Source organism: Sceloporus undulatus, chromosome 6 (genome assembly GCF_019175285.1).
Source record: "Sceloporus undulatus isolate JIND9_A2432 ecotype Alabama chromosome 6, SceUnd_v1.1, whole genome shotgun sequence".
Lineage (NCBI taxonomy): Eukaryota > Metazoa > Chordata > Lepidosauria > Squamata > Phrynosomatidae > Sceloporus > Sceloporus undulatus.
In genome coordinates, this window is record NC_056527.1 from 24338741 (window position 1) to 24353077 (window position 14337).

The 14337-nt window shown below is 38.2% G+C and overlaps 1 protein-coding gene across 10 annotated transcripts in view; it reads left to right on the forward strand.

Annotated features, from left to right (window-relative positions):
- Positions 1-14337, forward strand: part of PIP4K2A (phosphatidylinositol-5-phosphate 4-kinase type 2 alpha) — a 94435-nt gene that overhangs the window by 55728 nt on the left and 24370 nt on the right. For all 10 annotated transcript variants that reach the window (XR_006104657.1, XR_006104659.1, XR_006104658.1 and 7 more), the window contains exon 4: positions 4343-4495. Coding sequence is in view for 4 of the 10 variants with exons in the window: in XM_042475334.1 (XP_042331268.1) it covers positions 4343-4495 (153 nt within the window). In the remaining 6 variants the exon portion in view is untranslated. The remainder of the gene's footprint in view (positions 1-4342; positions 4496-14337) is intronic.

Below are 14337 nucleotides of genomic sequence, written 5' to 3' on the forward strand. Positions count from 1 at the left end.
ATTTGTGGTTTTGCCACATCATGGGAGTCCTGTACCCCTAAACCCAGCGAATGTGGAGGGTTGAGTGTATTATTGCCTATCCTCGCATGGTAAGGTAAGGAAAAAAATATGGTAATATGAAATGTAGTATTTTCTAATAAGTAGCTGGTTGGAAGATAACCATTGAGTGATCCAGAAATACCGGTTGAAATTAATGTAGGTCAGTACCCAGTGAGTACGTGGCGAAGAAACACATGGTAACCCTATGCAAGATGCTCTGTATTCCTTCAAAATGAAAATGTAGCAGCTCTTTTTCTCCATTTTAAAGTAGTAGTAAGTCTTTCACTGCAAGCTTAGAATATCTACTTAAAGAAAAAAAACCTGTCCTAAATTCTTGTTTCTGTATTAAGTATTAAGCATAATATATAATTATACAGATAATCTTACCCTGTATTTTTAAAAAGTGTTGGAGGTGAACTATAAATTACTTTTTTAAATTAAGCATGCTGTTTTTTGTTTTGTTTTTTGGGGGGGGGCTTCACAAAGCTATATAGTGTAGTCATTATAACAAATGCCAAGACTGGATGTGCAAGTGTTAAAGGTCAGCTTGAATTTCATGACCTTCAACAAATGTTTTTGCTGACTGATCTCAGTATCCATGGACAATCTTTTTGTTGACCTATGCAGAGACATCATGACATTTTCAACCAAAGGTTGCTAAGAAGGCAGCTATTGGATGGATTAGTGAGGAAGGACAACTGGTTGTGTGTTTAACATAAACTAGAAGACCTTGTGACCGCATTCTACATCAATATGCAGTTTAATTGTATAGTTTTCCTCATGAGGTGACCTCCAGTATTTAGATTGTGGTGTAGGCAGCCTGGCCCTTATCTTTTATGGTAGCCCCATAGACTACATGGAGGCAATAACTTTCTTAGAAGTGTCTGGGGCTGGTGGATTTCATTAAAACTCCCGATTCAGTTCAAGCATTCTCTAAAAGTGGTCAGTTTCTGTTGAACCACAAACCTTGTATTCCTGTTATCAAAGCAAGTTAACATTAATTTAAATGTGAATGTGGAATTCATGCAGCCATCTTTAACTTACAGTAATGTACATCCCCCCAAAAAAACCGCTAAAGCTGATATTCAGCAAGAGTGTTGTCATTTTAGTTACAATGGAGACTGAAGCAATGGGAGAAAGACTGGAATGAACTAAAGTAAACTAATGTACCCCGCAGTGACCTTTTTCTGTGCCCTGGGTTAGTTTAGGTGCTTAGAATATTCTCCATGTGATGAGTACTAGCCATCCCCTTGGATGCATTCATGGCAGAAACCTCAGTGCACTAGAGGCCCTCCACAGATATAGACAACATCTACTGGAAGTGATTCATTGGACTGGAGGGATTTCTTTTGTTTCAGCTGAAAATTTAGAAGCAGGGAATATTTAAAGGAAAAGAATTGGTCCATTTCATTTAAATATGGTGGCAGTTTTAGGACCATTGTTCTCTTTTTATAGTATGGTTTTTATTGGTTTTTATTGGTAAATAGGACTGAAGATGGATTTATAAACACGTTTAATAAAAGAAATATTAATAATTAATCATATTAGGCATTTATAGTATGCAGTCGTCTGTAGAATAGAAAAACTTGACTGTGTTGGCAGTTATTATCCCTAGACGTTTCTAAATTTCTAGTGGATATATAGTTCATCTATTCTAGTAAGAGTGGGTTACATCAGTGTTCAAATAGGAAAAATGTAGTAGAAACTCTTAAAAAAAGAAGACTGATATAGTGCGAAGGCTATTAAGAGTTAACTTCATTGAAGTTTGGCTTGTAATGATGATGATGATGATGATGATGCTCAAAAAATTTCTTAGCTACTTATGTCTCTAACCAGTTTCTGCCAGGATGAGCTTTGTATTACTAAGACCAAGAATATGTTCTCCTGTCCTCACTGGAAAAGTTAATCCTGGGTAGAAATTCTTCAGGAAGCATTCACCATTGTCTGGCTGTGTCATGTTTGGTCCTGCACAGAAGTTTGCGACTGTCATAGTTTTTGGACCCAAGAGATTTTGTAAGCAGAGAAGCCTTTTACTTTTAAAACCCAAGACCTCAAAAATTTTGTAAAAAAATTTCTCTTTACATCCAAGTTAAACTAAATGCTCTCCTTGTTGCTCTTTGTTCATGAACTGACATGTTGTTCAGGCTTCACTGAATGCTAGTTTCTGCTCCTTTCCCCAGTTCTTGTGGAAACCGAACCAAAAACATCTAGAACACAACATAACATACTTTTTCTTTTGATATACCACAGGTGGTAGAGAATCTGTTGGGGTTGATCATGCCATTAGGCTGAGCAAGCCAGCTGCTTTAGGGAAATGTTTTTGGATGTAATGAAGGGGTAACACATTTGTACTATTTAATTTATTTTTATTGTAGCTTTACTCCCAGAAGGAAGACCTTCAGGATTTCGGTTTCAGGCACCAAAAGGAATTGAGACTAGCTTTTTACATGGGGTGGGGAGGGGAGGGGGTCTGCATATTGGCATTTGCTCTCCTGCCTCTGGCTGCTACATGTTTTGGGATAATCTAAATCTTTTCTAATCTAAAGCCCTCAAGGTGTACTACAGCTGAACAGATATGTTTTTAATGAAATAAAAATGATCTCAGCTGTTTAGAAAAGTTGAAATGAACTTAATAACAATGAGTTGTTTGGGATTTTTATTCTGAATGATGAAAACTAGGTAAGGAACAAATTAAGGCATTTGGTGAGAATAGCCTATGTGTCTGCCAGGTCTTGATCCTTCATTTAGGCCAGGGGGTATCCTTGCCATCAAATTTATAATACAGCCTTGCTTTTCTTTTTAAGGAGGATCAAACTTGTATTTTGTACTGGTACTTGTAAGATGTGTTATGTACTTTAACTTCCATAGTAAATTAAGTCCAGATCTGCACACCTTTTACAGTGGGCCCATGCATTTTATTATTTTTTTAGCACCACTTACTTCAGTAATTCTGACTTCTTTCTAGAATGCAGCTTCTCGTATATTTAATGCATATAAAGTGGGACCACTGGAAAAACCTGCATGTAAATAGAGATTCAATTAGAAACTCTGAGCGTACATTCTTGGCACCATGTTGTGATGGAACAAAGTGCTTTTTTAAACACGTCCTCATTCTTTCAGAATGACACTTGATCTTGGACAAAGTGCTGTCTCTAAAAAAATAAAATGCATTGCACTGTACTGCTACTGTAATCCTGTGTCTTAAAATATACTAAGATGAGGCACTTGCTGAGACTAGCACCATTTGAAGATACTCATTATTAAATTGCTAGGACTAAACCTGTATTGCATTTATATGAAAATGGCTGTCTTGCAGAAAGGTAGCACAGCTGCTCATCTAATGCTTGCATTTTTGCTTTATATTAAATTTCAGCACATTATATGAGATGGGAGGGTTAGACTTCTGTTCATTGTTGATAATGTAATGGATAGATGGCAGACTGTCAAAATCCAAGTGTAAACAATAATAGAGGTGAATTAATCATTGTAGCAAACAACATATGTAGTATTGATTTGAAAAAAAGATAAGAGAAATATTAGTTTTGTTTACAAGAGGCAATTCAGAAAACTTTCAGTATATAGGTCATGGTTTATAAAGTCATTTTAAAGCTGTTGTTAAAATGGTTGGGGTACCTTTGCCAACATTCTGCACAAAAAAATTCTGCACTTGGCAATTTTTTGGAATACCTGAAAAGAGAAGAAAATAGAAATACACATTTATGCACAATGAGATGCCAACACGCTGCCCAACCATTGCCGTGTGTGTGCGTGCTTGCGTGTGTGTGCATGTATGTATTTAGATTGTATGCCTTTGTCAGGGTTGGCTGTATTTTGTTGCTGTTTTACTTTGTTTTGCTATGTACACTGATGGCACTATACAATAAATGTTAACAACAATCACCTTTCAGAATCATAAGCAGCAGCAAACTGATGCAAATCAATTGAGGTCTTTCTAGAAACATTTGTGTTGTTCCCTCCTCCATCTTGCCTTGGTCTCTTCTTACTGAAAATACTCATTCTGAACATTCAGTGCAGCCCTTAGTTGAACCCACTGCTAGTGAAATACTTCCCTAGTGGGCTGTTGTTTTATAATTGGTCTGGTTTCTCAAGGAATATTATAACTCTTTTTATAGAATGTCACAATGCTGTTAAATTGATCCCTTTCACATGACCTTTCCCCAGAATATTCATGGTATGTTCCAAGTTGCAGTTATGTTTTGACAATATCATAGTCCAGTTGTATACTTTGTTTTATTTGCACTGACTTTTTGTTCTGACATTTTTTTTTAAATGAATGTTACAGAATTCTCTAACAAGAAGTTGCCCTCTTGCTAACGATTCTCAAGCTCGGAGTGGTGCCCGATTTCACACTTCTTATGACAAAAGATACGTCATCAAAACTATAACTAGTGAAGATGTAGCAGAAATGCACAATATACTGAAGAAGTATCACCAGGTAATTCATTTTTTGTTTTGAAGGCTTGGGCTGGTGAAGAGAAACACTTTTTTCAGTGCATGGGAAGTTGAATTAGTACTTCACTAAATACTGTTTAAAAAATTCAGGGAGCATGAATACGTCTTTATTAAGAAGTTGGAAGAAGTTTTGCTACTTTGTTTATTCTGTATACATTTTTGAAATGTTTAGCATAACTGTTTAGTCTCTATCCCCAGCAGAAGCTGAGAGCCTTATCACATGAGAAAAGAAAGCTGAAATCGAGGGGGAGAGTACAGTAGTGGCTTTCTCCATGCCTCTCCACATTTTTTTTGCATCACTTCCATTCTCTTCACAAATGGTCATAAAAGTGTGTCTTTTGTCAAACAGATTTTTTCCCCAGTGCAACAAAAGACACACCTTTACAACTGTCTCCCTTGGGAAGAGAACAGAAATGCTATGATAGGATGCAGGGAGACACAGAGGAAGCAGAAAGACACTCCATTTCGGCTTTCATTTCTCATACAATAAGACTTTTAGTAGAATACTGGTAATGGCATCTGCCTATTCATGTGGGTCCTTTGCTCTGTGTGTCTATATACATTCAAGTCATCTGTTGACTTATGGCAACCTCATTAATTTCATAGGGCTTTTTATTGCTGTAGTGTATGCAGATTTTCTAGGTTTTGGCCAGTCTAAGGGGAATTGATTGGCTTGAGTACTATATGTTTTTTTACTTCCAGAGTCCAAGTCAGTCTTCCTAGGGAATACAGTTTAACTTTGTAAAGGTTGCTAGTGTCAGTATCTTTCTTCCATAAAGTTCTCTTGTAGCCCTACTTGTTTAATTTGGCAGAATTTTGAGGGCAAACTTATATTGCTGTTGTTATGTGCCTTCTAGACATTTCTCACTTATGGTGACCCAAAGGCAAACCCATTATGAAGGTTTTTTTGGCATGATTTATTCAGAGGGGGTTTGCCATTACCTTCATGTGAGGCTGAGAGCATGTGACTTGCTCAAGGTCACCCAGTAGGGTTCCATAGTGGAGCGAGGAATTGAACCTTGGTCTCCAGAGTTGCAGTCCACCTCTCAAACCACTACACCACACTGGCTCTGAAGCTTATATTAGGCACAAAATGGATTTTTTGGAACCTGATTTGAAGTACAAAATGGCAACCAGCTGAAATTACTTTGGACAAGAAAGCAAAACTTGTTCGAGATTTTGTTAAGCAAGTCTGATGCTGGAAAAAGATGGAAAGTTAATCATCTAGAATGATTTTATAATCAGAACTACGCTGAAAGGATTAGAACCACAGCAATAGCATCTGATATTACCAGGAACAACTAGTTACAACCTCTAGTTCTTTTATTTTTTATCTACTTTTGTATCAGCATGTTGAACATTTCTGTTAATGGTGTGATAGGGATAAAGGACTGTGTGACCATTTTACTTTTTAGGAATGACTTATTTTCGTGAAGTGTTCTTAAAATCTAGATGGGCAAAAGGAAGAGATTGGGGGGTGTATTATAGAGGCAGAAAAAGGCAAACTGCACTCCAGAGGCAAAAATAATTAAATGGCTGTACCTCAGCATTTCTTGTCAAAACTTTATAAAATATGGTTGTTACATGGAACTCATCGAGCAGATTTTATGTGAAAACTTTCTTGCAGTTTAGACAGAGAAGATCCCTGCAGTGCTTTCTTCTGAGATCAGAAATCTAGATCTCATGGGAAAGGAATGTATTGGCAGATAGTAGTGGACAGGGAGGGAACTGCCTGAGTCCCTCACCCCAACTCACACTCACAACATGGATGGAAATGTAGACGGGCCTGTATCTTTGTCTACCTGTTGCTTCTAATTAGAGTAGTTTTATGTTGTGTTTTAGTGAAAATTAATAAAACAATTAAAATAATCTAACTAAAAACAGTATAAAATTCCATAAAATATACAAAAGTTAAAAATATAAGTACAACACACACTTTGTATAAAAGCCACCCTGACACTATTATATATTAAAAGCTTGCTTGAATAAAAATGTCTTTGCATGCCAGCAATAACTGTGTAACCATGTTATTAGCTTACACTTTGTAAACTGCTTAGTACATTGGTAAGCGGTATAGAAATATACTTGCTGTTGTACAGATTTTATAGATTTAGATCAGGATCTGTTGGTAGATCTCTGAGTGATCAGTAGTCATCCCAGGTTTGAAATATTTTAACAGTAGCAAAAACAAACCCTTTCCCCAAATTGGGCTACTAATACACTTCAGTCTCAGTTTGTTGTTGTTGTTGTTGTTGTTGTTGTTGTGTGTGCCTTCAAGTTGTTTCTGACATATAGTGACATTAAGGTGAACCTATCACAGGGCTTTCTTGAGAAGTTTCTTCAGAGGTGGTTTGCCATTGCCATCCTCTGAGGCTGAGAGAGTGTGACTTGCCCAGGGTCACCCAGTGAGTTTTCATGGCCGAACCGAGATTCAAACCTTGGTCTCCAGAGTCATACTCCAACACCCAAACCACTATACTACACTGGCTCCCAATCCTGGTACTCGCAACCAAATCCTGGGCAAGCCATGTTTTCAGAAGTACTTTGTTTATCAATTCTATATCCACCTTCCTTAGCCATTATTTTGTACCTACCTGCAAGTGGCAAAACACTGGTTCCTAATGAAAAAACCCTAATGAAAAATTTTGATAGGGCAGCCTCTTTTTAACTCATATTTAATTCTTGACTACATGCACATGGTGATGTTGGTTTTTATAAAATGGAAGATGAAGTCTCTCACACACAATTTTTTAATCTCTGGTTTTGTGTCTGTCCCTCTCCACCACCATAATCAGAGATCCTTATCAATAAATAATCCTTAGGCTAAAATAGGTAATTACTTGTGTGAAGCACTGACATAGGAAATATGACATGATAGGTTTAATTTACTTAGATATGTTCAAGCATGGTTGCAATGCTTATTCAGCTATTCTTGCTTGTTGGATATTGAAACACTTATATGTAGATAGGTTTATGTTCAATATCTTTAATATCTTGCTTATCACCTTTCCTGTTTGCTTCATCCTGTATCCCAGCACAGAATCTAAGGTGGCTTAGAACAAATTAAAACAAACTACAGCTAATTTCTTATTGCACAGCACTGATTGAGTCTCCAATTCTGGCTTGAGACCAAAAGTGTTTTGGGTGCTGGATTTATTTATTTATGGATTGTTGAATATTTGCATATACATAATGAGATACTTTGAAGATGGGATCCAAGTCTAAACATGTTTCACTTGCATTTCGTATATACCTTTGTGCATGAAACAAAGTTTGCATACATTGAACCATTGGAAAGCAAAGGTGTCACTATTTTAGTCACCCATGAAAAATACTTTGGATTTTGGAGTATTTCAGATTTTGGATAAGAGATACTGAGCCTGTAATTTAAAAAACAACAACAACAACCAAACAATTCTGCTAAAAGCTGGCAAGCACCTTTTTATTTAGGCAGTCCTTTAATTCTTAAATCATGAGGCAGAAGGATGTTGTGCTTTAAAACACACTTGTAAAAGAATTTTAAAAGTTAAATGCACAGAATATCACATCAAAAGACCCTTCTGCCAGATAAATTAAGAGCCAAAAGCCTGCCTAAATGAGAAGGTCTTTGACTTCTGGCAGAAAGAGGAGGGAGGAACAACTGAGCCTCTCATGGCAGAGAGTTACACATCATGAGAGCAACCATTGAGAAGGCTGTTTTGGGAAACTGTGGGCCGTTACACACGGGCTTAAAAGTACGCGCGCAGTGCATACTAGGGTTAAGGCAGGGCGGTGCTTCTGCACCGCCCTAACCCTAGTGCGCGCTGTGCGCGCACAAAATGGCAGCAGCCGTTCCACATGGCCGCCGTCATCAATACATCACAGCCGCGCCGCCTCCAAACGAGGCGGCGCGGTTGTGACGTATCGGGGTCGCGGCGCCCTTTCCGTGACCCCGGAAGGAGCTCCATTTCAGAGCTCCTTCCTCGTTTGGTCTGCTGGGCGCAGCCTTCAGACGGCTGCGCCCAGCGGACCAAAGGAGAAAGGGGCCAAACGGCCCCTTTCTCCATCTCCCCGCCTTTTCAGGCTGTGGGGAAGGGGCCTTTTGCCGCTTCCCCGCAGCCCGGAAAGCGGCGGATCGGGGCCTCAGCGGCTGCCGCTCTGGCCGTTGAGGCCCCGATCCGGCGGGGAAAGGTGCGCCTACAGGCCGCCCATAAGGGGCAGTCTCCGGTCTGTAACGCGCCATAGTCTATGAAACTACCTCAGTTTTAACATCTTCAAGGAAGGGGTTTCTCCCAGTTCCACCACTATCACAGTCATGTTTGGTGATGACACAGCAAAGAGCTTTCTCCATGGCTACTCCCAGGCTCTGGAAATCCCTCCCGCAAGAGGTTTGGTTGTCCTACTCTGTTCTCTTTCTTCTGGCTAGGAAACACCTTTTTTATTTAGGCAGTCCTTTAATTTTTATATCAGGTGACAGAAGGGTGTTGTGCTCTTAGCTTTTTCATTATGTTTTAAATTGAATCAAAATGACCTTCATAGATTAGAAAGCTGGGCCAAAACTAACAAAATGAATTTCAACAGGAAGAAATGTAAGGTACTTCACTCTGGTAGAAAAAATGAAATACATAGATAAAGGATGGGAGACATCTGCCTTAACAAGACTACGTATAAAAGGGATCTAGGAGTCTTAGTAGACCACAAGTTGAACATGAGTCAACAGTGTGATGCAGTGGCTAAAAAAGCCAATGTGATTCTAAGCTGCATCAATAGAAGTATAGTGTCTAGATCAAGGGAAGTAATAGTACCACTCTATTCTGCCTTGTTCAGGCCTCACCTGGAAAACTGTGTCCAGTTCCAGGTACCACAGTTCAAAAAGGATGTTTACAAGCTGGAGCGTGTCCAGAGGAGGGTGACCAAAATGATGAAGGGTCTGGAAACCATGCCCTATGAGGAGAGACTTGGAAACCAGGGCTTGTAAGGAGAGACTTAGGGAGCTGGGTATGTTTAGCCTGGAGAAGAGAAGGTAAGAGGTGATATGATAGCCCTGTTAAAGTATTTGAAGGGATGTCATATTGAAGATGGAGCAATTCTGCTGCTCCACAGAATAAGACCCAGAGCAATAGATGCAAGCTACAGGAAAACAGATTATACCTCAACATTGGGAGGAACCTCCTGACAGTAAGAACTGTTTGATAGTGGAACACACTCCCTCATAGTGTGGTGGGGTATCCTTTGGAGGTCTTTAAACATAGGCCAGATAGCAATCTGTCAGTGGTGCTTTGATTGTGAGTTGCTGCATGGGAGGGGGTTAGGCTGGATGGCCCTTGTGGTCTCTTCCAACTCTATGATTCTATGAAATGTGCTTTAAATTACTTTAAATGCAGACACTCATCTTGATTATTATCCTGTTCTATGGCAATGTTCTGTTGACGGTGGCCTGTGAGTTGCTTATGGCCTTCAGTGCAGCCTGATACTGATGCTTAATCCATTCTGAATTTCTAAAAGCCCTTACTCAGCCCACTCACTACCCAATTTGGCAGACTGGAGGAAATGAGATTGTGCAGGAGAAAAGGCAAATGTTTCTTCCCTGACACTGTCCATTCCAACCTGTGATGGAGGCACCGTTGTGATGGGGAATGTGTCATATATTGTCCACCTGTATTCTAGAAGGTAGAATATCTAATTTAATTTTATAACTGATAATGTCATGAACCCGACCTGGTTTGCTCCTTCGGCTATGACCTATATACTATCCTCTTAAGATTTATGATACTTAGTATCTGACAGGTCCCCTTAACAGGAACATCCTGCCTCAACTGATATATATATTAAAAAAAAATCTAATGTAGCCTTCCCGACTATATCAATTTTAGATGGTAAGAGGTCTGTATTTGCTTCACAGCTGTGAAACATTCTCCACATGTTTGGCAGAAGCCAAACAGACTCTAAAACAATGCAAAAACTGTTTAGGCTATCATTTGGTTGCCAGGGTTAGAGAAAAAGTGTTATTTTTGTCTAAATTTTGTTGAATGCATTGTTCTCACTTTGACCACTGTAAGCCAGGATATTAGATTGAATTAAGAAAAACTGAGACATGCATTATAGTTTTACACTGGTTTATGCACACCTGTTTTTGTTCAGCCTCAATGAACCAGTTGCAGTGTGTGTGTGTGTGTGTGTGTGTGTGTGTGTGTGTGAATGATCTTGATTGTCAAACTGAAATCCATTTCTTTTATCAAATTGTATGTTGAAGTGCTCTGGCGGAATTAGACTGGACCCCATTGACATGATCAAAGCACAGGGTCATGCAAAGAACAAAGCCAATAGAGATGATGACTAATATGAAATAAGTGTGTGAGTAGTGGTGTCAACTGTAGAAATTTTGATAGACATTTCTGTGCACAGATCGATGTAAAACGATGAGAGGTTTAAATTATAAATACCCAATGCAAATAAGGTTTGCCTTTTTTATTGCAGGAAAATTCCCAAGGGCTATTCATACAATATCAGACAGTTATGTTATAGAACAAGTTATTTATTAGTGATTTTCCCCTAAGAGTTTTCTTTAGGATTGCCTATTCAGAATCATCCCAGACCCTTAGATTTCCAGGCTAAACCTGAGACCAAGGGAAAGCCACTGGTGAGGTTATTAAGCATTACGTACCAACTCCAGTTGCTATAAAGCCTCTGATTTATAGACTATAGCAAAGTGTTTGATTGTAAAAATCATGAGAAACTATGAATCATTCTTAAAGAAATGAGTGAGCCACAACGTTTGATAGTCCTGATGCCCTGTACTCAGGGCAAAAGGCTAGTGCTAGAATACAGAGAAATGGAATGAGAAGAAGTATCACAAGAAGAAAGGACTCACTAGAAAAAACTATAATGTTTGGTAAAATTGAGAGAAATAGGAAAAGAGAAAGCCCACACTCCAGATGGATAGACTTAATCAGAGAAGCCAAGGCCATGAACCGGAAGAGCTGAGCAGGGCAATAGAGGATAGGGTGATTTGGAGGTCTCGCAGTCATAGGACTGAAGTTGAGTTGTAAGCAGTTAAAAACAACAACAACAAACAGTTGTTTACAGCTTGTAATTCAAACATACAGGTAGAGAGAGAACTTATTTTCCTGTCTGGAAATTGTCAGATTTTTCCCCCAAGTCAAGGTGAAATGAAGGGATTATTCCTTCTCACTTAGGGAGGGGAAATAAGGAACATTTAATCTAGCCTTCTTGCTTCTGTCCTGAAGATGGATGCAGAGCAGAGCAGAGGATGAGCTCTGATACCACAACAACTGGGAAGGAAGGAAGAAGCTAAATGCCTAGACCTGCCCAGAAAGTTTTTGCAAGTCTAGGATATTGTACAAAGGTGCTGCTTTACCAGCTGAGTTGGAGATGTGCACACAGCCCCTTCTTTTATGACAATAAATACTTAGCTGTAAATAAATACCACATGGTTTTGGCTTCTGACAATAGCTGTATAAAGGTATCTTATTTCAAAAGTAGTTGAGTTAGGATGAAGTAAAATTAAACTCCCTTATAAAAAATGGAAAATCAAGGTTTGATATTTGAAATTTATACTTTTTTTAACATTTTCAAACCGTGGATGCATGAATCTGTGTATAAAATATCTGTGTATAAGAAGGGCCAACTGTACTAAATTGCTTAGCATTATCAAAAGCTTAATGCTGTGCATGTCAATATAAAATATTAATTTAGCCATGACATACTAAGTCATGGTTGAAAATTATGCTAATGACGGAGTTGAAAATGATTCCAGCTAGACATAATAAAATAGTTTTATTATAATTTTTGTATCCATTTGACACCTGCAGGACCAGCTCAAATTCCTCTAGCCTTTGAGAAAACCTTAGAGAAGAAAACAGGAGTGCCCAAATAAAATACTGAGCTCAAAATAAATAATAGGGATCCAGCCCAAATTTTATTTTATTTTATTTTATTTTATTTTATTTTATTTTAATATATATATATGTATGTATGTATGTATGTATTCCAAAAAGCAAAAACAAACTTTGATTTTGCTATTTTATATAAGGGACAGCATTTCACAACACTGTTGTATTTAACAAGACTTGAGCATCCACGGATTTTGGCATCCATGGGGGATTCTGGAACCAAACTCCGGTGGATAACAAGGGCCCACTGTACAATTAAGAAATGGCTCCCTACCAGTGCTTTTCAAATTTTTTTTACACATCAAAATGTGTAACATAGAATTTCTATTCTGGAACAGAAGAAATATCTACTCCAGTGTTCTTGAAATGGTATGATTACCAAGATTTGAAATTTATTGTCTTTTCTCTCCCCTGTTAAGATACCTTGCTAGAGTAAGAAATAACCCCACTTGGCATTTGAAAGTTTTAGTTTCCTGTTCATTTCAAACATAAATCAGGCCCCTTAGTGGTAAGTAGGTTAAGTTAAACATAACATTCTTTAGAACTGAAAAGCATGGGGGGAGGAATGAGACATCACAGAACCATTCACCCTGTGCTTGTTGGGAAATACATGGATTATGAAGTAGCTCAGGTGTGTTGAATAAATTTTATGAATATTTCCAAGCATTTTCAGAGGTTCACAGCAATCCCATCAATATTGGATATTTTAAAACCTATTTGTGAGCCAGCTTAGGTCCTTCTCTGGCATATAAACAAAATATAAATAAATAAATATTTTGTGTGCTTGATGGTTATTGGTCCAGTTGGAGTAACTTATAATATATGTTGTGTTTTCCTGTGATTTTACAATAGGTGGTGACAATTTCTTCAAACAATGTTGCATTTACTAAGAGTTTGAGTGGAAGGTGTGCAGTTGCATTTTAGCTTCCCTTATTTTACTTTATTTTACTGTTTTTCTAATGGAGGGGTTTCATTTTCAAGGACTATTGTTAAGCGCTACACAAGAGTGCTGATAATGACTGTCCTGATATCCATTGCTTTTTATGTCTAACTTGTAATACAACTGGCCTAATCTTCTCATCAGTGTGGCAGAGATACCTGGCAGTGTTTCTTGTTAAACAGTCCAAATTGGCATGCTGCTGTTCTGAGGCTTGGTAAGGCACAAAAACCTTGGAAACACAAGACAAAAGTGGACAGAAATTAAACAGACCTGACAAAACAGACCTGACAACATTGTAATATGCCTGATTGTTAATTGGTAATATATCGACATTCAGAGGTCAAAAGTGAGAGAGTTCAAATGTGTGTGTGTGGGGGGGGGGAGAGAATAGTAATCAGTAAGGGCTAATATTTGCTTTAGTTCTAATACTCACTGGCAGAATTAATGCTATGCTAGAATCTACTGTGTTAAATACAGAACAGAAGATAGGCTTCGAAACAGTTACTGTAGTCAGCAGTGGTCTTCAGCTGTTGGCATCTGAAAATTAGCAGTGTATGGGCCCTTCATTAATAAGCTGTCCATAGAACAGTACAGTCTATGGATGTGTTTTAGAACGGGATAAATATTTTTCTATTGTGTCTCCCTATAGAGTTCATTTATCCTTTGTTTAAGGATAAATTGGTGTAATTTAATTTGTTTTAAGCACTTAAGCCAAGCTTAAGAGCCAATTCTTTAGAACATTTAATTTTTAAGTATTAGAATATATCAGTATGCTATAGATGGCAGCTTGATTGTAACTTATTGTTTTTTGGCATGTTGAAAAAGTGCTAGTTACTGACATCAAAGTACATCCTTTCCAAATAGACCATTCTGTTTTGATGCATATGAGAACAGAGAAAGTATTTAAAGGGGCCATTCAGACTACCTTTTACCCCAGATCAGAAACCAAATTAACCATGGGAAGTTCATATTGGACCCGATGCTTCCACAACC